General features: G+C 38.3%; 3 protein-coding genes across 4 annotated transcripts; 2 read left to right on the top strand and 1 right to left on the bottom strand.

Annotated features, from left to right (window-relative positions):
- Positions 1-4,594: 4,594 nt before the first annotated feature.
- On the top strand, positions 4,595-8,373 carry LOC122052922 (phytosulfokine receptor 1-like). Its single transcript, XM_042614672.1, has one exon. It carries the CDS (start codon positions 5,023-5,025, stop codon positions 8,215-8,217), a length of 3,195 nt encoding a protein of 1,064 aa, XP_042470606.1. The 5' UTR covers positions 4,595-5,022; the 3' UTR covers positions 8,218-8,373.
- Positions 8,374-8,858: 485 nt separating this feature from the next.
- On the top strand, positions 8,859-18,194 carry LOC122052929 (zinc finger CCCH domain-containing protein 32-like). Its single transcript, XM_042614686.1, has 3 exons — positions 8,859-9,280; positions 12,680-12,790; positions 16,137-18,194. Exons 1-3 carry the CDS (start codon positions 9,167-9,169, stop codon positions 18,048-18,050), a joined length of 2,139 nt encoding a protein of 712 aa, XP_042470620.1. The 5' UTR covers positions 8,859-9,166; the 3' UTR covers positions 18,051-18,194.
- Positions 18,195-18,540: 346 nt separating this feature from the next.
- LOC122052934 (probable serine/threonine-protein kinase PIX13) lies at positions 18,541-21,795 on the bottom strand. Of its 2 annotated transcripts, none has more exons than XM_042614708.1 (6): positions 21,617-21,795; positions 20,841-21,205; positions 20,498-20,633; positions 19,914-20,056; positions 19,692-19,815; positions 18,541-19,261 (listed from the first exon to the last, which is right to left on the bottom strand). In XM_042614708.1, exons 1-6 carry the CDS (start codon positions 21,675-21,677, stop codon positions 18,804-18,806), a joined length of 1,287 nt encoding a protein of 428 aa, XP_042470642.1. In that variant the 5' UTR covers positions 21,678-21,795; the 3' UTR covers positions 18,541-18,803. The 2 variants fall into 2 exon arrangements, with proteins under 2 accessions (XP_042470642.1, XP_042470633.1); XM_042614699.1 differs by having other exon boundaries at positions 20,841-21,208.
- Positions 21,796-24,375: the final 2,580 nt, after the last annotated feature.

A 24,375-nucleotide genomic window follows, 5' to 3' on the forward strand; every position in this document is an offset into this window, starting at 1 on the left:
TTGACGGAGGGGCGACTGAGACACCTTTCTCATATGTGCCTTCAAGAATGGCCCCCCACGTGGTGCTGACCGAAGACGACTGCACCGGTGGTACTTGAACTCTGCGCACACTTAGACAAGCACACGGGACATTAGAGGCCAGAAACTAGGGAAAAAGTCCCCGGAGCAGGCCCTTTGACACTCAAGTCAGGTACTTTTTCCCCAGAAGAACAATGTACGAAGGAGAAAGAAAAGTAGAAGACAAGTACGAATGTGCGAGAAAGCGTCCTTGTGTAAGGAAGAAGACCTCCCTTTTTATATGACAGTACGTACCTCTGGAGGCTGGCCGATGTCAAAGAATGTCGGATGTTAGGTCCTGTCGGGTGATGGAGGACATGTGTCATCCTCCTGTAGGTTGAAGGAATGTTCCATTCATAGATGATCGCAGACCGTTGGAATATTCCCTGATACTCAGTAGTTATTCCCTGATTGGTGATTATGATTCCCTGACTTTGTTGTCATGTAGCGCATTCTGTCCCGACCGGGTATGAATAGGGGCAGCTCGGGATGATCAATCGGGTTTAACACTTGGCCTAAACCTTGGGGAGCCAGAAGCTGTAGAGAGATAGTCTAAGAGTCGACCGGGAGTTGGCTGACCGGGAGTTATTTTACTGAGAGAACTAGGCTTAGATATAACCAGGCCGTGAGAGCCTGACCAGTCAGATCCAGGTTAGATATCATCCCGACTATCTACCAGGTCTTAGACCAGGGTGCCTCAGATCTGGAGTCCTGGTCCGTGAGAACCCGACTAGGAATCATTTTGTTGACGTCGTCATACCGTCCAACTTCCTCTTTCCATACCTGTTGACTGCCCCGTCTCCTTGGCTTCTGACTGTCACACCCCCTTGACTTTTGACTGTCACGTTCTCTTAACTTTGGACTGCCCAACTTTATCAGACCCAACCATTATGCACCGTATCATACTTCATCGTCGGTGACTAACTTGAGCGTCGGAGGGCCAACGCCAAGGATCCCTTCCCTGATTCGGTACTGATGTAATCTGTGTTGCAGGTCGGAGTGGAGTCTATAGGCGATCAGTGGGAGCGCCACATCCCCAGCTTTCTATCTCATCGACTTTCAGATAGGATTATTCACTATATATGGCAACCGCTCCAACACTGTGTGGACAACAAAAATTAGAGAATATGCTGAGAAAATGAGAAACAAAATTGCTATGATTCACAAAGCAGCAGAAGAGAAGAGAGCAACGACTCAGGCTATGCACGGTGGAGAGCTATTGAGGCAGAAGAAAGTGCAGCAAAGTATCGTTCCAGACGACAGATGTCAAAGCAAGGCTATAGCTACTTCAGCTCATGAGAAATGGAGATAGTAACAAGGTGTTATCTCATGCATGCTTTCTAGCTTATGGTGTATTACTGAGGACTTCAGCTTCTACCATTGTAAGAAAATGAGAGGTGTTTAATTTACAAATTCAATTATTCTTGTCTTTGCAATTCTTCATAAATATTATATTTTGTCTCTGTAAGTCATTATAAATTTTATGTTTGGATCAGTAGTACATTCTTTCACTTGCACAATTCCTACAAGCTAAACATAAGAATGGCAACCGAGCATTCTTCTGATTCTAGGAATCAAGTAAGCTCAGTTCATTAACATTCATTCATAAGAAAGCTCTTCACCAACAATTGTCATATAGTTTTATCTATTAAGGCCCTCTTGTGATGATGATTCACAGTAAGTAAACTCTCCAGCAGCAAAAAGAGTAAGCTTTTGCCATTGGTTCACTGCACCGAGAACCTGAATTCATCTATATACGTTAGCTTTTGAAAGTGGGTAACCAGGAAATCCCACTTCATTCAACCTTGTGTGTTTTGATTATTTTCACAGACAAATACGAAGTGAATCATATCAATTTGGACCACTGGCCAATGTGCAGAAAACCACTAGTCCATATTCTATCAGGATTCAGGACCTGAGATTTAGTGCCATGATTAAACTGATGCAATGGCAGGCAAGCAGGTGCATCCAGGGGTTCCATCATGCCCTGGGCATAAACTCCACTTCACTCACTTTTTAATCCACCATTACAATTTAATATTCATCCTCCTCAACACTATGATTCAGCTTTGTAAATTTTAATCAAATAAAACCTAATTGTGCCACCACTGGAAACACACTTGGATTAAAAAATAAATAAAAGAGGGAGAATTTCTTCATGTCAACTATGATATCGTACCACTTTCTCCAGACCTCTGTGCGTAATCTTGTTGCCTGAAACGAGTTTCATGAACAAGCATTTTAGTGATTTGATCGTTTATTTAGGAATAAAAGCATGCATTCTTTAGGGGAGTCAGTATCTATAATTAAGCAAACTGGAACCCAGTAAAAGATCTAATGCTTATAAAGTCAACTTAAAGATTGTATTTTTTTTTTTTTTACTCAAAAAACAATCGAACCTGCGTGATATCATGAACTAGTGATATGTTTTCATAATGAAAGCTTATCTCTTTAAGTTTCCACTTCACATTAAGTCATTGTTGCAATAATGGAGCTTAAATTATGAGTGGGAGAGCAAAAATAACTGAAGAATCAGGTCTATCTCCCTCTTAGATGATGTCATTTATATTTACTTTAAAAAAGGTCCAAAGTCCAAGTTGGAGATATGAAACACTAGTCGAGGATGGAATTCAACTGGTTATCTCCTAGAAAGTCATAGTTTATAGGCCCATACATAGTTTATTGACTATGGACATTTTCACCAAAACAAAACCGAAGTCAAACTTGAAACTTCCCAACCCTGATTGCTTGAATAAGCTTGGCATTTGTTTACTTTGGTTATTGTTTACTTGTGCCATGCCTTGACTTGTTCCCGGACATGAACAGTCCTCCTCCTAGTTCGTTCATCAAGTAAATCGGGAAACGCTCACAGTATACTGTACATGCTTGTTAATTGTGTAATCAAATTGTGCACCGCTGCTCTGTCAATTAATAACCTTTTTGTACGTCCCAAGCTAGGTATTGAACCGTGGTGTCGTGTGAGTCCATCAGATATCCTACTGTTGCATCGGGTCGGGGCCCTCCTTTTTATTTTTTCCTCTCTTTAGTTGGAGAGACATGAGTGCCTATCTCATGCATAAAATGTGTGGTAGTGTGTGTATCAAAGATGGTGGTGGGGATGATGCTGCTTAGCTACTTTTTCTTTACCTTTGCTTTGTAGATGTGGCAATTCATTTTGCCGAATTATAAATTGATGTATTTTTTTTTTGTCTCATCATATATTTAGTCATAATCTTAGCATAATTTATTCATATAATTTAAAATGAATTTATTTTAAAAATAGTATTAAGAAGTAAACAAGTTTGACTAACGATGAAGACGAGATAAACATATTACTAACATGGAAGGAGTGTTTGATCACCCTATTTATGACTCTCAATCAATAGAGAAATCCTAGATGATTATATTTATGGATCAAAAATGGAATCATATCTAATCTTTATTTTAGCCTTTTATGCTGGGCTGTTATATAATGAATCATGCTCGGCCCGTATGACTAATGTCTAATGGTGAGTAATCAACATCGTCGTGCCTCACACAATCACTCCGCACCTAACCCTAGCTTAATGTTTTATCAAGGATGTTCATTTTTGTCCCTATGGTGTAATGGTAAAAATGAAACGGACATCCTAAATAATAAGGTTTAAAATCTCACTCATGATATATTACATTTGGAGAGTTTGAACAACTTGTGATATTGATATATTTCCATTTTTTGATTTATACTAGTGGTCGGAGAAAAACTTTTGTTAGATTAGATTGATCATCTACAAAATTATTCAGATCATAAGAGCTAAATATCTATATTATCAAAACAAAAAATTATTTATTTTTATCTTTTAATGTCTGATAACTATTACCAGGGTCATGATTGAGTTCTTTAAATCCACTTATTCAAAAATTATAAATATAATAATTTCGTCTTTATATGTGTTCGATTGGCTAAAAAATGACAATTTTATTATGATGAGATAAAACATTAATTTTTAATGGACACATGTTCTCAGAAAAAAAAACCTCTTACCTTCTAATCGGAAGGATGCCTAAGATGGCATAACCTTTTTGCTACAATAAATATATAATAATTTTATTTCAATTAATATTTAATATTATTTATTAAAAAAAGAATATATTTGATTTATTATATTTAGATTAATATATATTATCCATAATAATTTATTATGTGATAAATTTAGAATAATAAATATGCACTAATCTATTCAAATTAACATCATTATTAATAAAACTTATTTTGAATAAAGGTAGATATTCGAAAGGACCCATATAATTTATTTTAAAAAAGTAAATCTAGGAAAACAACCCTCCCCTTCCTTATATATATATATATATATATATATATATATATATATATATATATATATATATATATATATAAAATGTGAAAATGTTCTCAATTCAAAAAAGTCTTTGAATAATTTCATCATATAATTAGAATTCAAAGTTATTATCCACAGCGGTGATAGTTCATTAACCATTTAATAATATACAAAGCATTAGCTGCCTTAATTTCGCCGTCCACCTTCTGACCTTTGACTTTGTTAACGCTGCTGCAGTCAACTGCATCGCTCTTTCCCAATTCCGTCCAGCTGCTTCAAGCCTTCAACTAAATCGTCTTTATTAAATGCCAAAAAACGGATCGAGCTTTCTCTTCCATGGAATTATTTTCATCGATGATGTTGTTGATCCACTGCTTTTGTAGTCGCAGCAGCGTTCCAGACGATAACAACGACAGAAAAGGAAAGTGAAGAATTAGTACAGAGAAGCAAAGTCAAAAGTAATTTCTCTGTCTCCGAGTCTTGCTCTCTTGGATCTTCCTCTTTTTCTTCTTCTTCTTCCTTGCGTCGGCTGCTCCGGCGGGAGTTGACCTTCTCCGGCCAGATTCCAGTAGGGAGCGAAGGGGGACACGAAATCCTGGATGGGCGCTGCCAAAATTGGATTTTGAGCATGAAAAGACTCTCCTTTACGGTCTTCTTCGCCTCGCTTGCCTACCCGGGGGCTTTTATGCCGAGTGGAGGCGGCGCGGCGGCGGCGGGGGGCCGATGCTGTTTCTTCTTCTTGTTGTTGTTCTCCTTCGCGATGCTATCCCGCTTGGCGGTCTCGCAGAACCAGATTTGCGAGTCCAGTGATCTCGGCGCGTTGCTGGGATTTGATGACCTCGATCTGGCTAAGCTGGGGTGGAGCCGGAACGTCTCCTCGGATTGCTGCTCCTGGGCCGGAGTGCGCTGCGGAGATACGACCGTCTCCTCCGGGAAGGTGGTGGAATTGGATCTTAGCAACAGGAGCTTGCGCGGCCCCTTGCCTCTTTCCTTGGCCGAGCTAGGTCAACTGAGAAATCTCGACCTTTCCTCCAATTACCTGAACGGATCGATTCCTGCTGAGCTGCTCCATTTTCCGCTGCTGGAGTCCCTCAATCTCAGCGCGAACCAGCTCAAGGGAGAGATTCCCTCCAATATAAGCCTTCCGGCGATCAAGGTGTTCGACATATCTAACAATCTCTTCATCGGCATCCACCCGGTCCTCGTCGGCTCCAGCAACCTCACCTTCTTGAACCTCACCGGCAACAGCTTCAACGGTCCTATAAACCCAGCTATCTGCAATTCCTCATCCAATTTACGAGTTCTCCGCTTCTCCATGAACAACTTCTCCGGCGGCTTTCCGAGAGGTCTCCATATTTGCAGTTCCCTCATTGAGCTCTCTCTCAGTGAGAATCACCTCAGTGGAGAGCTTCCTGATGATTTGTTCAACATGGCATCGTTGACGCACCTATTTCTTCAAGGAAACCAGTTCGCCGGCAATTTGAGCGCCGACATCGGTAACCTCCCAAACCTTGTTGAAATCGATCTTTCATTTAACAACTTTTCCGGCTCCATCCCCGATATCTTTGGCAGCCTCACGAAGCTAGAATCTTTTAACGCTCAGTCCAACAAATTTGTGGGCAGTTTGCCCCCTTCCTTGTCAAACTTATCCTCCCTTAGGGTGCTCAATCTCAATAAAAACTTCCTTAATGGCGAGATCGACATCAATTGCACTGCAATGACAAGCTTAACTCTCTTCGATTTCGGCACAAATTCTTTCTCTGGTTCCATCCCCGACAAACTTCCACAGTGCGCGCAACTCAAGACTATCAATCTTGCCAGAAACAAGCTTATCGGTGAAATTCCGACGAGCTTTAGTGGCTTCAGTTCACTCTCCGACCTGTCTCTCACCGGCAACAACTTCTCCAACATAGCGTCGGCTTTGCAAATCCTTCAGAATTGCCCAAACCTTTCCAGTTTAGTATTGACAAATAACTTCCGAGCTGGTGAAACGATGCCGGTAGATGGAATCCGAGGTTTTGCGAAGATGGAGCTACTTGTGATTGCAAATTGTAATCTTAGAGGTTCTATCCCTCCATGGTTGGCGAATTTGACCCAGCTGAGGGTTCTGGACATCTCATGGAACCACTTATCTGGTACAATTCCTGCATGGCTTGGCAACCTAGACAACCTCTTCTACTTGGACCTGTCGAATAATTCACTCACCGGCGAGCTTCCTGAAAGCTTGGGGCGAATGAAGTGCCTGATGGCTGGATGTAAGTCGCTGCAAGCTGCCTCAACGGAGATCTTTCCATTCTATCTCAAGAGGAATTCTAGCAACAATGGCTTACAGTACAATCAGGTCAGTAGCTTTCCTCCATCAATGATTCTGGGTGATAACATGCTTGCTGGGCAAATTTTGCCGGGATTCGGAAACCTTGCAGAACTCCATGTGCTGGACTTGAGTTGGAACAATCTTTCCGGGAGTATACCGGCGCAGCTTTCCGGCATGACAAGCTTAGAGAGCTTAGATTTGTCACACAATGATCTAACTGGAAGCATACCCAGCTCTCTCATCAGTCTCAGTTTCTTGTCGAGATTTGACGTCTCATATAACCACTTAGTTGGATCAGTCCCCACCGGAGGCCAGTTCTTGACATTCCCAAGCTCTGACTTCGAAGGCAACGCCGGTCTCTGCGGTTTTCGCTTGTCGCCTTGCCACCCCAGAGATTCCCAACCATCACAGGGCGGCGGACGCAAGAAAGCTGCCGTGATAGGAATCGCTGCCGGAGTCGGAGTCGGGGTGGTATTGCTGGCGGCTGCTGTACTCTGCTGGATTGTGCTAAGAAATTCAGCAAGACACGAAGACAACGCGAAGGTGGTGGCGCATGTAGATGAAAACTCAGATGCAGCCGGCTGCAGTCTTGTTATCTTGTTCCATAAAGATAACAAGGACCTGAGCATCGACGACATACTCAAGTCTACTGACAATTTCAATCAAGCATGTATCATCGGTTGCGGAGGATTCGGCTTGGTCTACAGAGCCACTCTGCCCGACGGACGGAAGGTAGCCATCAAGCGGCTTTCCGGCGACTTCTTCCAGATGGAGAGGGAATTCCAAGCGGAGGTCGAAACTCTTTCCAGAGCTCAGCATCAGAACCTTGTTTTGCTGCAAGGATACTGCAAATACGGGAGCGATAGATTGCTGATCTACTCATACATGGAGAACGGGAGCTTGGATTTCTGGCTCCACGAGAAGATCGAAGGAGGCTCGATGTTGGATTGGGAAAGAAGGCTGCAGATTGCTCGAGGAGCAGCAAAAGGGCTGTCCTATCTGCATCAGTCCTGTGATCCGCACATTCTTCACCGCGATATCAAGTCAAGCAACATTCTTCTCGATGAAGATTTTGAAGCACATTTGGCGGACTTCGGTCTAGCCAGGCTTATCTTACCTCATCAGACTCATGTGACAACTGATCTGGTTGGAACTCTGGGCTACATTCCTCCTGAGTATGCACAATCCCCGGTTGCCACTTTCAAGGGTGATGTCTATAGCTTCGGAGTTGTGCTTCTCGAGCTACTTACCGGCCGGAGGCCCGTAGACATGTGCAAGCCGTTCCGCAGCAGGGATATGGTGCCCTGGGTGCTCCAGATGAAGAAGGACAAGAGGGAAGCCGAAGTTTTCGATCCGTGTTTACACTTCCGGGATGACAAGGTTCATATGTTGAGGATGCTCGAAATCGCATGCCTCTGTGTGAGTGAATCCCCTAAACTTAGACCGTTAACCCATGAATTAGTGGCATGGCTTGAAGACATTGGTGCTAACGATAAGTCGATAAAGTAACTCAATGCCGTAATTCGGAAACAGAAGACTTTGTTCACAAGTCTTCAATGCTTAGAGGTTCTTTTGCCTCCTTTAATTTTTCTTTCTTTTACATGAGAACAAGTTGCTGTAAGTAACAGGATAAGTATGTAAAAGTTGCAGTATCCAGGAATAAAACTTGGTCTCACTGATCACAAACTATTCAACTCAGTCTCCAACTATTTCAGAAACTTCCTTCTGTCGATTGTCTCAGTATTAGAGACTGTTTTCGTGACTCGAATCCGTGCAGGATGATGAGTATTATAAATATAGATTTGTTGGTGATTGTCTCAATGTCTTAACATCTTATATTTAGTAATTATTTACTAAATCTAAATTTTAGCTAAGAACATTTGAGAGAAATTGACAAGACTCATAATTAATTTTTAAAAATGTTAAATATAAATATTTAAATTTATTGATTGATACTATTAAATGTAGGAAATGTGTTGGTGTATTGTTAGAATGAATAATACGAAGAAAATAAAGTGCAAAAAAAAAAAGAAATTTCTTTTTTTTTTCTTCTTTTAAGTGACAAACTAATAAGAAGAATCTTTGAAGATGATCTAACATCGAATCTTTCTTAAGGAAACATGGTTTACCCTAATTCTATCTGTTCACTCGTTATAAGTTAGGAGAAAATAACGAGCTTTCACAGCGACAGGGAGCACAGCGACAGCTGGAGTCGGAACTCGCAGCCCCCGCGGAATGAAACCCTGGGGGAAAATTTTCTCCTCGGTGGGCCTTGAGGCTCATCTCCTTCGGTCCGCTTGATGCTCTCTCTGTTCTTCAACCCCTCGGTTCGTTGCTAAATTCTGTATTTATGCTTTCCGTTTGGGGGTTTTGTCTTTGTCCACCTCGCCTTTGATTGACGGCGAGGAGGCTGGGATCCGTCGGTGCCTGTTCTCTGGTAAGGGGAGGGAATTAGGGTATGGAGTCTGATGGAGGGCGAGAAGGGATCCGGCCTGCGACGGCGGAGGAGGAAGCGCTGAAGAGGAATACCGACTGCGTCTACTTCTTGGCTTCTCCATTGACCTGCAAAAAGGTGGCTTTCTCTCTCGATTTTCGGGCTTCGATTTGTCTTCTTGCTATGTCTTGAGTCTCAAAGATGCAACCTTTCTAACTTGAGTTGTGCATCTTGCTTCCCTTGGGCCTGACATGCATTTGGTTGTTTGCTTCTCTTGTCACTCTGAGAACCCTTGTTGGGTTATAGAAACTTTCGTGATGTGAATAAAACTTCGGATTTCATTACTGATGCTATTCTATTTTATGGTCGAGATCCTGTAAGCATTCCTTGTGTTAATAAAAAAAAGTGAGTTCCTGAGACGTCTGTCACCATTAGTTTGTTCATCGTGCCCTTGTACGAAGCATGAGCTAAAGATATTTCTTTTGGTACCTTATTTCCATAATTTCAGCTTTGATAAGTTATTTTATGGTTCGAATGTTGGATTAGCTTCTGAACTTGATTCTCAAATACCTTTTGGAGTTCAGGTAGCCAAAGGGCTAATTAGTTTATTGGCTCTTTAAATATTACTGTTTGAAGTGCCTAATAATAGGCACATGGTTAAGTGCTCAGTTTCTTAACATCTTCCATGTGACATGTTGAAGACCCTAGCCATGGTTAAAGAGTAACTTATGCAATTAATTTCAATTGGACAAGAAACTATCTTGAAACAATTATTAAGTCTTTTCAAACTACCCACATAACACCTTAGCTATTGTTAAAATGAGCACTTAGTGTTGTATTTATAAAAATTAGTAGATTATATTGTTGTTTCTTTTCCAAGTTGGATACTGTATTCTTGAAAGTGTCTTGCATGATTCCATTAAGATATTGTTTTGCCATAAAAGTTGTTGGTAGTTTATCTGTTGAAACTCTTGGGTAACATTTAAAGATGAAATTATTCCAAATATGCCCCACTTGAATATACTATGAGAAATAAAGTTCTAGACAAATAAGCACTGAAGAGATTGAAATGTTGAGTATGAATTGTTTTAGTAGTAGACACACTTTTTTGGGATGTTACAAATTGGAGATTCTTTGTGGCTTAAAGGATAGATCTACTAACAAGCCCAACTTCACCTTTATCTTGAGCTTGGTCATGATTGAAGTATACATTGTTATTGGCAAGTTTATGTATTAGGACAAAAACTAATTCCATGGCACTTTCCATCTTGTTATGAACTATTTTGATTGGTTCCTAACTTCTAGCTTCTACTTGAACCACGCTCTTTCTAGGTTGCACAAAGGTCATCATTTGCAGAATTTCTTGAGTTCCATTTATACTTCAACCCACATATATGTATTATCTTTGTGATTTCCTCTCTTTCATTGTAATTCATGTTAATGCAAACTTAATTAACTTCTAGATAAATGGTAGTAAGTTAGAGGATGCCCTTTTCATTTGTATTTTCCCCTAACTGTTTGGCTAAATTTCTATGTTTATTTTAAGTGTTAAACGATTGTGCTTAGTTCAGATTCAGTTTGTTATGATAGGTTCAAGTTCTTATCTTATCCATTTTTTAAAACTATGTTATCATTCATCTGTTGGTTATTTTCCTTAACGAATTTTAGATTTGAATAAGTCAACTTCTGCAAGAGCTCTAGTATGTGCTATTATAAGGAGTAAATGCGTTTTACAAAAATCTGGCCAGAGTTCTCAAACATTTCAATGATACTTGAGTTTCCTCAATCCATGGCCATGTTTATTCTCTTCTTCTGTCACTTATATAATTTCTTCTAGCTTCGAATCTCCCTCTCTCAACCAGTCTTTTTCCTCTTCACCTTTACTGTGTTACAGTCCTACTGGCATCTCGTGTGGGATGTTCCCTTCTTTAGATTTGTGAAACTTTTTGCAGATAACTCAGATGCATTAAACATGTCCAGCTTTCAGTCTAGTCTTTGAATTTCTTCTTCTTCCTTTTTGTGTCAGTATTACTCACATTTGTTCACTTTCCTCCACTTTCATTTTGAAGAGATATGATGTCAAAGGACTATGTGCTCCTTTCTGGTATTGTTTTGTGGGGTTGATTTATTGGTAATTCGGCTACTTTTAGTAGAGTCCATAGGTGTCTATATTAGATAGGTTTTTGAGTGATTCAATATTTCTTAACGTCTACTAGTCTATTTTCTTGAACTGATAAATCAAAAGATGGATTTGGAATGACAGATGAGAGATGGATCATGTTTCCTTTGTTTCGTTTGTCAAATAGAGAGGAAGGAAGGTTATATGAATAGATACATTTGAGCATCCATCCTTCAAATTTATTCGCACAGAAATGAGCAGAAAACCAATTAACACCCGCTGGATATAAAAAGTCATCTTCCCTCTATACATCCATTCAAAAGACAACTGAAAAGTATGATCCCTCCCTCCATTTTCCCAGTTTTCTTACATATCCATCTGAAATCTCTTTAATTTACCATCTCTTCGAAGAACAAGATCTTTTAAAAAGTAGTTGAGGCCCGCAATTGGACTTTAGAGATGTTCTTTGCCTGTCTTCCTTTCTCGGTGGAAGATGGAAATTCATGATTCTAGATATTGAACCTGGTTGTATTTTTTTTCCTACAGGAACAAAGATGCTGTCTTGATTCTCTATAAGAAGTCCTTAAGCCTATGTTTCTTTTACTATTACTTCGATACATGCTATTATTATCTGCTTAACCATGTTGGTTTAAACCTTTTTTTGTTTTTTCAAAGACATGACAGAGCCATTTCCATGATTTTATGTCAGTAAGTTTTTAGTTAGCTATTTCACTGAAAATTTCCCTTAGATTGTCCTTTTTTGTACTGCTAAACTAAGCTTTCGATATTGAAGGATGAATTCTATGATTTGAAGGCTATGCGTTAGTGGACCAAATCATTATGTTCAATTGTTGATTCTGGTTAAGTGTAACTCTTGCTGACAATTCATTCGAAGGTGGCACCACTTTTGAAGATCTTAATAAAGGTTTTTAGAATATTTGAAATGAAAATAATTATGTGCCATCTAACACCTGATTACTTACCACAGTATGCCATTGCTTACGGAAGCATTGTAGCAGTTGTGGCAGTATGGTCTTTGGTACACACAAATCTATTTTCTACTGTTCAAACTTGCTGTTTATGAACACAATAATAAACCTGACAACAAACCTTATTGTTTTGAAAGCTTAAATGAGATTCATTTCAATCTACATGTTTACTAAAGAATTATGTTTACATCTGTACAATCAGCAAGTATGCATTCTGTAACTTTCGCTGCTTGGAGATATATACCCTTTGAGCTCCTGGCTAATTGTTGTGCTTAATTGTTTGAAACTTGCTGTAGCCCTCTTCTAAGCTCAAATTCTTCAGATTAATGTGCACCGTCATAAATTTCTTTGATTTCATTTTGAAGCATTAATTTTTAAATTCATATAATATTTTCTATTAAAAATTAATGCAGTTAATTCATCTTTCAGGGAAGTGAATGTGATTATCGCCACAGTGAGGGTGCCAGAATTAACCCTAGGGATTGCTGGTATTGGCTAAATAGGAACTGTCTCAATCCAAAATGTTCATTCCGACATCCGGTATGTCAGTTTTATCTTTTCATTCCTTTTAAATATGCATCATTTCACCAAATATGGTTCAAATGGCACTTAGTTATCAGCATAAACTATTAATTGCTCATATTTTTTATCAGCATAATTTTTTTATTAATATGATTCTTTTCTCAAAGGTTTTTCCCTTTTTGCATTATTTCTATATTGCAATATTAACTCCGCCCATGATGAACCAATCATGTTCGGTCCCAAGTCCTGATAAAGGAGGGTTGCGTTAGGCTGTTAGCGAGCGTTAAAACTATTACAAATGTTTAATGAATGGATCCATTAAACTATTGTGTTTATACTAGCTTGTTCCCTAGAAGGAACGCATTTCAGGGTCCGACTATAACGTCTAGGCAAGGACCGCTACATCTCTAGAACTCGCGTGTAGTGCTAAATATGCAAGAGTTGACGTTGCAGAGTTTGATTGTAACGTATCGGTAAGGATCACTACATCTCCATGAGAACTTGGGTGTAGTGTTAAATAGGTAAGAGTTCTCACACCATAGGTTCGTTAAAAACAAATATAATAAGAAAACTAATAGTCTAAGATTTAGAACATGGAACATAGGAACCTTGTAAATTAATGAAGGTAGTAGATACGATGATTAGGAGAAGAATTAGTATTTTGTGTGTACAAGAGACAAAATGGGTAGGCAAGAAGGCAAAGATGATAGAGAATTCGGATTTTAAGTTATGGCACACAGGAAAGAGTAAAGCAAGAAATGGAGTGGGTATTATTGTAGATAGTTCGTTAAAAGATGAAATTGTAGTTGTTAGAAAAGGGGATCGAATTATAGCCCTTAAGATTATAGTGACGAAAAAAACTATGAACATAATTAGCGTATATGCACCACAACTGTGATTATATGAAGTTACCAAATCAATATTTTGGGATGACTTATATGAAGTATTACAAAATATTCCGTCAAATGAAATGATTTTAATAGGAGGTGATCTAAGTGAGCATGCCCGAGTATAAAATGAGGAATATAAGAGGGTACATAGGGGTTATGGATTTGGAACGAGAAATGAATAAAGGCAAACTATATTAGATTTTGAGATAGTTTATGGTATTATATTAGCTAATGCATATTTTAAGAAAAGAGAATAACATGTAGTCACGTTCATAAGTGAGAATAATAAATTGCAAATTGACTTTCTTATAGTTAGGAAGAAGGATAGAAACGATTTCTAAAGATTGAGGTCATTTCTGGAGAAAGCTTAACCACCCAACATAGATTAGTAGTGTTGGATATACGCCTCAAGTATAATATCGATAGAAAGAAAATATATACGACTCCTAGAATTAAGTGGTGGAAGTTAAATGATGAGAAACAAAATATATTTAACGAGAAGGTAGAATATAAATATTAGGTGATTCTAATACAACATAGGATAAGATGGTATCCAAGTTGAAAATAGTAACTAAGAGTGCGGTGGGCAAAGGGACATGCACCACTAAATAAGGAATCTTGTTGGTAGAGTGAGAATGCACAAGAGAAAGTGAAGGAAAAACGAACAACTTATAAAGAATTATATATTTATAAGAATGAGAAAATGTTTAAAAAAAATATACAAGAAAGTATTGAATGAAACAAAAATAAAAATTTTAAACGATTATATCAAAAATTGGATACAAAAGAAGAGAAAAAAGACATTTATAAAATAGTTAAAATAAGAGAAAGAAAGACAAGAAATCTTATCTAAATAAAATGTATTAAAGATGAATGTAATAGGGTACTAGTAACGATAGAGAAATAAAAGAGTGGTGGAAGAAGTATTTTCATCAACTTTTTAAAAAAGGTTTAGGTGACCAACTTAACTTAGGTAATTTAAATAGGTTAAATGAGTATAGAAATTTAAATTTTTATTGTAGAATTCAAATTTCAAAAGTAGAACAAATTTTAATGGGATGCACAATGGAAAAGTCGTTAGGCCAGATGATATTTAGAAGGTATGAAAGTGGCTAGGGAAACAAGGTATTGAATAACTTATAAAATTATTTAACATAATATTGAAAACAAAAAAAATACCTAATCAATAGAGGGTAAGTACTCTAATTCTTTTATATAAGAATAAAGGAGACGTACAAAATTGTGCAAACTATAGAGGTATTAAACTAATGAGTCATACTATGAAATTTTAAGAAAAAATAATAGAAAAAAAATTAAGGAAGGAGACCAAATGACCGAAAATCAATTTGGGTTTATGCTTGGGAGGTCGACAATAAAAGTTATACATCTTATTAGACAACTAATTGAAAAATATCGGGAGCAAAAACAAGATCTACACATGGTATGAAAAAGCTTATAATAGAGTCTCAAGAGAAATTATATGGAGAATTCTAAAAAAGAAAGGTGTTAGGGTAACATATATTGAATTAATTAAGGATATGTACGAGGATGTAATAACCAGAGTAAAGACTTCAGGCAGAATAACTAGAGCATTTTCAATAAATATAGGGTTGCATCTAGATCAGCTATAAGTCCCTATCTTTTTATACTAATCATGGACGAATTCACTACACACATTCAAGACATAGTACCGTGATGCATGTTATTTGCAGATGATATTGTTTTGGTAGATGAAATACGTGAAGGAGTAAATGTTAAACTAGACTCTTGGCGGAAAACACTAGAAGGGAAAGATTTTAGGCTTAGTAAATAAAGACAGAATATATGGAATTTAAGTTTAGCAATATTAGACATAATGAGACAATTGTTAAGATAAGAGATGATGAGTTATTTGCAACCGAGAGCTTAAATATTTAGGATCATTTTTGTAAAACAATGGAGAGATTGAGAAAAATGTCTTATATAGAATACAAGCAGGATGATTGAAATGGAGGAGAGCATCGAGTGTTTTATATGACCGTACGGTACCTCTAAAACTTAAAGGAAAGTTCTACAAAATTGCAATTACATCTGTTATGTTATATGGAGCTGAATGTTGGGACTCTAGCACATGAACAGAAGATGAGAGTTGTAGAGATAAAAATGTTAAGGTGGATGTGTTGACATACGAGGATGGACAGAATAAGAAATGAGAGCTACAATATTGAGGGAAAGTCCGAGTTGCATATATTGAGGGAAAGTCTGAATTGCATATATTGAGGGAAAACTCTGAGAGACACGTTTAAGATGATACGGACATATACTTAGACGATCACTAAATATTTTAGTTAGGCGATGTGAAATTATGACAAATATACATATCAAGCGAGAAAGCGGTAGACTAAAAAACTTGGTTAGGAACAATAAAATAAGATAAAATTTATTTAGGTAGATGATGATATATGTAGAGCTTATTGCTGTAGTTTGTTTTACAGCCACTTGATTCTCTTTACGTTTCACCAAGAGCCAACTCAGCTCCAGTTCAAGCACCAGATCGATCTGCAGCATCAACGTTTACCCCGGCAGTTCCCACTCCTCGTAATGGCAACAAACAAAGTGCTCCTTGCTACTATTTTCAGTGGGGGCAGTGTTTGAAGGGTGAAAGGTGCCCGTTCATGCATGGACCACAGGCATCCATCGACTTTGTTTTACAGAGTGCTGCAATGGTTTCTACGTTATCTGCTGAACCACGGCAAATAAATGAGAAAAATGCACAGAAGAAAATTATTACACAACAGAATGTAGCTGAACTTAATCTTGAAAAAGCGAAGGCAAGAGCCATTAGCCCGGTTGGGGTATCATCTGTGGCAGCAAAAATTGTTACACAAGCTGAAAATGCTACCGAGCAAGAATCATTTAAGAACAAAATAAAATTGCCTCAATCATTTGGTGATGAGCATCCTCCACTGATTCAAAATGGAAAACCTAGTAACAGTGAGTATTTTCAAAGCCAACGATGGGGTCATCAGGAGCAATCTACAGATGAGGAAAATGAGGATGGCAAGGATGCGGATGAATTATTGCAGGAACATTCCCCTGGTTTTGATGTACTTGTAGAAGATGATATTGAAGAACCTGATTACTATCACGGTGAAGATGCTTTCGAAATAGTGGCTGCTCATAGTGGACAAAATGTGGAACCCGAAGATGAATATGAATATCACCACGGTGATTATGAACCTGTGGAAAAGATTATAAGGGATAGGCACAATGGCATTGGTGAATACGATGGCTATAAGCAGTCACATGGCAGGTATGGTGTGGAATCAAATTCTTTTAGGATTTTGGACAGACCACCATCACTTGAAAGACAAGTACTTGATAGAGAGACAAAATCTGATGCAATGGAAGGGTCAGACTTGCGCTTTCAACTAATTAAACGAAGACGGTTTGATGCTTTAAAGTCTAGCAGTAATCGTCATGGTCGTGGTGAGCATTATGGAAGAGAGGAACAATATGCAAGGAGACATCACCGTCTTCGTACCCATGATGATGAAAATTTTCCTAAGAAATCCATCAGCAGTCGTCTGCGAGGCAGGATTACATTTCCTGGTGGATCTTCAAATGATGCAGCAAGTAACCTTCTCTTGGAGGAGAGAAGGAGACTTCGAAGTAGATTGTCACCAATAAACCGTATGAACTCCCAATTAAGGCATCCAGAAAGACTACGACAGCAACCAAGTGAGGAGTTCATCAAAGATGAGAGGATTCGTAGAAACAAAGCAACCTCAAGGGATGGTACAAACTCTCTAGATTTTTCTAGGCCGATGTCTCTTGCAGAACTGAAAGGTACAAAGGCTAATGAGAAATTTCATGAAATCAGAACTACTGACTCTAATCTCACACTGAATAAAGTTAATTCTGGAGAGGCAAAAGGTACCCATGAACCAAAAAATGCTCTATCATTTGAGGGTCCAAAGCCACTGAGTGCCATCCTGAAGAGGAAGAGGGAGTTGGCCAATGCAGAGAGTGAAGTTTCTATTGGTCAAGGAGAACATAGTCAAGGCGGTAGTGACTCTCCAAATGAAATAGATCCTCAATTAGAAGCCACTAAGGAAGCCAATTACACAATTAATAAGAGTGAAGCAGAGGAGGTGATCCCTGAAGAAGACGAGCTAGCCTATCATGGTCAGATGGAAGCTGAAGATGGTATGATATTGGGGAGCATAGAAGAGGAAGTATTGGAGAAAGCAGAAGACGAAGAGCTGGAAAATTTCAACAAGCAAGACGATGGTTTTGATTATGAGTCAGAGGAGTACAGAGCACATGAGAATGAGAAAGCATTCAGCTCCGACGATGATCTAGATGATGATGACTTTGCTACAAAGGTGAGCGCCATGATGTCTTAAATTTAGATACCAATTATAGGCTTTGTGTGCTTGCTATTTTCAGGCGTGTTTAGTGTTTTCTGTCTTTCAATTAACTTCAATATAATGATCATAATCTTGTACCTCAGAATCAAGTTGAGAATAATAATATTTTTGTTATTTTAATTTGTTTTCCATTACACACAATTATTTGCATTGATATCACTCTGATACTCAACCGTGAAGGCATGAAACCTCCTAATAATCCAGAGAAGATGAACACTGGGCCTAAAAGAATGAAGTTGAGTAGAACATGCAGAAAAGATGAATGTCTCCCTTTACATACAATACAGATTGAAGTTTGGAGCGGGAGCTCCCTCCTTTTTCGTCCATATTCTTTGAAAATAAAAATTTTCATCTTTCAAAAACCCAGAGAAGAATGCACCCACAGCAGCATCGTGCAATTAATTAGTCCGCGTGAGAATTAAAAATGGAAGGGAAAAAAAAAATACAAAGCCCGATTCTATAAATCTTGATCCAAAATGCCAGAACAAATGACCATTTAGTATTTATGTAAAATTTACAAACCCTCATTTGATAATGTGAAAGGTAGCGTTTTATTCTCTGCTTTTCCATTCCTACACTCTTTAACAAATGTGATTGCATTGATGGAATATGAATTGCACGAGAGAGAACTTGTTATCTTTGATCAGCCTATCTTAGGTAGTTCGCTCACTAATTAATCAAACACGTCTCAAAATAAAAGACAACGGTAGTACCTTTATACAACCATCATCATGTAGCTGCTTGGCGAGTTTGGCGAGCAACTTCTATATTGGAGCGGGCACTAGTCTCCTTCCTTGGTTGAAGAGGGGAATTACTATGCGTGGGAGTGTGATCACGACTGCGGGCCATGGGTCGAGGAGCAGCATTTTTCGACCTTGTCTTTATGGCTTCAATGTTCTCCAATGTTTCGACGACTTGCTTCATGGATGGGCGACTTTTTGGTTCACCGGCGAGGCAACGCAGTGTCAATTGAGTTGCCTGATAGGCACCCTTGGAGGAGTATTGCCCCTCTAGCCGAGCATCCATTAGCCGCCCTATCTTTCTTCGATCACCCAGCATCGGCATTGCCCAGTCCACTAATTTGTGTTGATCACTTGGCCGGTTGGTGTCCAGTGCCCTCTGGCCAGTGAGCATCTCCAGCAAGACGACTCCAAATCCATACACATCACTTTTCACGTATAAGTGCCCTGAAATCAGCAAGAAAGATTTGTGCATTTATTTCACTATCCTGAAAAGTTTCGTGGGCCAAAAGTTTTGAATCACTTTCTGATCAATTTATATGTTCGATTTAAACACAGCATTTAGATGTGCAAGGGAAACTGAAATCTAGAGTATTTTAAACTTAACCAGATTTATATACAGATAAACAAAGTGCTATAAAAGGTTATGCAGAATGTGTGAGAGACAGTAATTAGTGGATTAATGAGCACATGCTAACTGGCCACTATAGGTGATAAGCCACTAGAACAAAACTGATGGTGAAGCATGTTGTGGTCTTTCACACTGGGAGAGCCCCACAAACCACAATGGAAACATGAAAGAACAATTTGATTTTTGGTGGAACGCATCGAGTGTATAAAACAGGTAGAGATTTGTGAATGATGCAAAATGACTCACCTGTTGCAACATACTCTGGAGCTGCATAGCCATACGTGCCCATGACTCTGGTAGTGACATGTGATTCTCCACCCATTGGCCCATACTTTGCCAGACCGAAGTCAGAGAGCTTTGCGTTGTAGTTCTGCACAACAGATAAGAATTCACACTCAGACCATTTGCCTCTGAATAGGTGCATATGGCCATATAGATTTGTAGGTCAAAATTAATCTTTATTCGTACCACATCGAGGAGGATGTTGGAAGCCTTGAAATCCCTGTAGATGACTTGCCTTTCTGAAGAATGCAAGAATGCAAGACCTCGAGCTGCACCAATGGCTATCTTTAGCCTAGTGTCCCAAGAAAACGGTTCAAAAACTGTTCCTCCTGCTCCAAAGAAGATTAACTCAAATATTTATTAGATGATGTGGTGCCAACCCAGATACTCCAAATTAGATCATCAAAAGATAGTCTGTTTAGAAAAAATGAAAAAAAAAAGGGAGAAAGTCTTTTAGCATGCTGTTTGTTCATATTTGCGTTTATCAACAACTGAGATTCTCAACCAATATAGATTAAATATAATGGCAGATATAGAAAAACTCAGAATCAAATACTTTGCTATTATAGTAATAGACTCGTGCTGCACTGGAGATTAAAGACTACTATGAAGTTTTAAGCACTTTATGTTTATAAAGTTCAAATTACTTTCTTTTCATATAAACTTGCAAAGTGGTGCGCTATCGATGTTTTTAAGAGTATAACTCAAAAGTGCATTTAACCATAGTGGTGCAAAATATGTGATAAGCTTAAAGAATTAGTAGAACTCACTTCTAAAGAGATGGTTTTCCAAACTGCCCTTAGGCAAGTACTCATAGACAATTAGGAGCTCCTTGTCTTCCAAGCAATACCCCATGAGCTTGACGAGGTTTGGATGAGAAAGCCTTCCTAGGAAATTTATTTCAGCCTGCAATCACAAGTAAAAATTATGTTATCTTGTCATTTAAGGAGGCAAAAAGAACATTGAAGACGTTGCATACTTCTTGTTTAAATCCTAGTGATCACGCTGATCCAGCTATATTCATGAAGATTGATAGACAGCATAGAAAAATGTATGTTTTCGAGATCGAATTGGACAGAAGAAATCACAGATAGAGATGAAAACTTGAGTGACCTGCCATTCGTCGAAGCCTTGCATGCTCTCAGGGTTCAATTTCTTCACTGCAACCACCATCCCCGTTCCACTCTTGGAAGGATTTAGAGTCCTCTCCTCCACCAAGCCCTTGTAGACCCTCCCAAATCCGCCTTCCCCGAGGACATTCTCGGGCTTGAAGTTCCTCGTCGCGCTGCGCAGCTCGGAGTAGGTAAATATCCGAAGGTTGGGGGCCTCCAGGATCCGGCCCTCAGGAAAAACCTCATCTGCGCTCACGTTGCTGCCGATCGACTGTCCAAAGGTGCTGTTGCTGAAGTTGGACAGCTTTCCGGTGGTGCTCGTGGTGGTGGTGGCGCTGCCGCTGCTGATCTTGGAGGTCGAATGCCCTGCTGATCACCAAATTAGTGAGGAATTGGTCGGAATTTGATAATTACATCCCGAAAATTAGAAACTATAGCGACGGCGAAGAAAAACACAGATCCGGTCAAATTATACAAATTTTGACTGGGGAATACAAATCTCATTCTAATTAACGTGCACGCAAGGATCAATTAGAATCGCGATCCCACAGAACCAAAAGAAATCTTCAGTATCAACAATAGGGGAAGGTAAGAGGCAAACCCAAGAAAGGGGAAAAAAACTAGTAATTGATGCTTTAAAATCAATTACAAAAAAAAAACCTAGTAAAAGGGTTAGTTCTGAAAATCTATGAACCCTAGAACATCAATCTTCCACACACGCGCGCACACACAAAAAAAAAACATCTTTTTTGTTTAATTGATCATATGTTGCAGTACCTGGATCCAACGATCTGGTATCGCCTTGTGTCTTCGGAGAAAACCCGAAGCAATTCCCCATGCCTCGATCACACTTCTCTCTTTCCGCGTCGACGGATAGAACTGGAGAAGAGGGAGGAGGGAGGAGGGAGGAGGAGGAGAACCAGCAAAGCGACTACGAGTTCAAAGGCGGACTGAGGCATTTGACTAGTTAAGCTGCGGACTTTTGGCCGTGGCTGGCGATTCGAAAAGACAAAGTCAAAGTCAAACGGTTGAAAAATAAATTTGACTCCGATTTTAATCATGCAAATACATGATTGTTGTTATAACTAATCAGGTCGACTAATCCCTTCAATTAATTTTTCACATTATCTTTGTTTGTTTGGCGAATAAGTTTCAATCAAACAAAAGCCTTCTTAAAGAAAAATGCTCCTATTGCCCTAACTTGGACACTTGCCAATCGAACTACAATTACATAATTGACTTGAATTCATCAATCGAACATGAATTGACTAGAAGACAATAAGATTTTTTTTTAAAAGAAATTATAATGTAAAAAAGTATCTTCTAGAAAATTGAACAACCTCAATTAGTTCATTCTAAATTGAAGAACCCAATCCTTTGTTTGCACATTAACAAATTATTTAAGAAACACAAACTCCAATGCATCATTCTGAAAGCAACTTAAAACATAACTATGTGAAAAAGAGTCTAAAACTCACAACTTGATTAGCAAAATGATGGACACAATTTGATGATTCATAGAATATTTATACTTGGTTGAAGTATGTGACTTCCATATGCTTTAAAATGTTTGACTTTTTCTTTATATGGTGTCTCACAAATTTACGGCTGTATGGTCAAGCTCTTTGAGTTAGGTCAGAAAAGAAGGCTTTTTCTTTTGACAAGTTTGTTTCGAAGATCTTTTTGACAAGTTAAAGCAAACTTTATGGAATATTTAATAGGTTGAACATTGTATTTGATACTCTGTAATAATTTGTTATGGGTGTCTGGGTAGGGCCTATAAACAAGTGGGTTCGGTGATTTTTTTACGAGGTTCGGATAAAAGAAATGAGTTTAAAATCATGCGATGCTTGGAATCAGATTCAGAGTCTCACGGTGCTTGGGAATTAGGTTTGGAGTTTTATAATGTTTGGGAATAGGCTGTCAAAGTTATGATGGATCAATTTGTCATCTTGGTGAATTGAAAAATTACCAATTCAATCCAACTCAAAAGGTATCATGGGTTAGATAGGCCAACTTATGGACTCATTAAAAAAATTAAATATAAAAAAATAAAATTTTTAAATTTGATTACGAATTAGATGAATTGCACCCATGATTTAGCACATAGATGTGATGATGTTAAGTATTTTCTTATCCAAAGTTCAGTGGAACTGTAAATAGTCTATTTTTTAAAGTGTTTATTTATTTATTTTTTTTTTGACATCCTGTCTTAGAAATTCTTAAATTTTTTATTTTAATTTTATGTTTTGAGGATTTTTTTGTGCTCAACTTGTGGCTAACCCAAGCCTCCTGTGGACCAACCCACATGAGTCACGAGTTTTGATGAGTCGGCTATCTGAATTCATTTTTAAGTGACTTGATAAAATTCAATAATAAGAAACAATAATACAAATAGAAGATTTTAAATATCATAAAGAATACTGTTACATGGAAAAGCTATAAAAAAATAATGATAATGAGAAGACGGGATACGTTCACTCTCATATTAGAAGACAGTAGTATGCTAACTCTCATATAATTCATTTATACGATCTTTCAGGGTCAAATTCTCATTTAAGCATAGGAAAGGGCTCGTAGATCGGCATCCTCTGATCATGTGTTGACCTTGGATAGGAAAACTTTCTACTTGATACAGAGAATGCAAGTAACATTCAACCGACCAATATTTAAAACATCTGGTACATATATTCAGGGTGGATCCGGAGGGACGGCATCGGCGGTCGCCCTCCCTTTACCGGTGGTGGAACTTTTAATATTATGGGATTCCATCGATGGATATGGAAGATACCGTCCCTTGTTTATCATGATCATCCTTCCATACTTAAATTATTGGATCCATCGTTATATATATTGTATGAACTATAAAAGTTATTTGTCTATATGTATTATTACTATTATATTTTTCATTTTTAATTGACATTAGATATGTTGTTTAACTCATTTTGAGGGTGATCGTTAGGTCCGAAAATATTTCATTGACTAAGAAGAACTCAGAAAGGATTATATATTAGTCCAATATTCTTAATTCAATTTTGCATTAGAAAATTTTATATATTAATTCAGCAAAACTCATTCCTAGATACATGAGAAATTAAAAAGTACCTGCCACCGCATCAGTCCTGCAGCTGCGTATTATATTTCTTCTACGTGTTGAATGTTGAGTTTGCACGTATTATTGTGTCCTTATAAACAGAGCAAAACATCTTTATTCGAAGAAAAAGAAGATGGAGAGGACCTAGACATTTACCACCGGATCAACGACGCAATCACGCGGAAAACAATGGACATGGAACACAGATACACAGTGGAGTTGAAATAATGGTCGCTTCAATTCATTTTCGAAGACCAACCCGAGTCCGAATCCTCTTCTCGCACAGACAGAGTAACTTAGTGACATGGTTCCTGAAGACAACCAGATCGTACCCGATCCATTTCGCTTCACAAATCGCAAGTCGCAACCACGAATAGCAGCAGCCACAAGAAACGGGCCTGGTTTTAGGAAAAAAAAAACATTAAAAATAAAAAAATAAAAG

The sequence above is a fragment of the Zingiber officinale genome, chromosome 1B (genome assembly GCF_018446385.1).
Source record: "Zingiber officinale cultivar Zhangliang chromosome 1B, Zo_v1.1, whole genome shotgun sequence".
NCBI classification, from domain to species: Eukaryota; Viridiplantae; Streptophyta; class Magnoliopsida; order Zingiberales; family Zingiberaceae; genus Zingiber; species Zingiber officinale.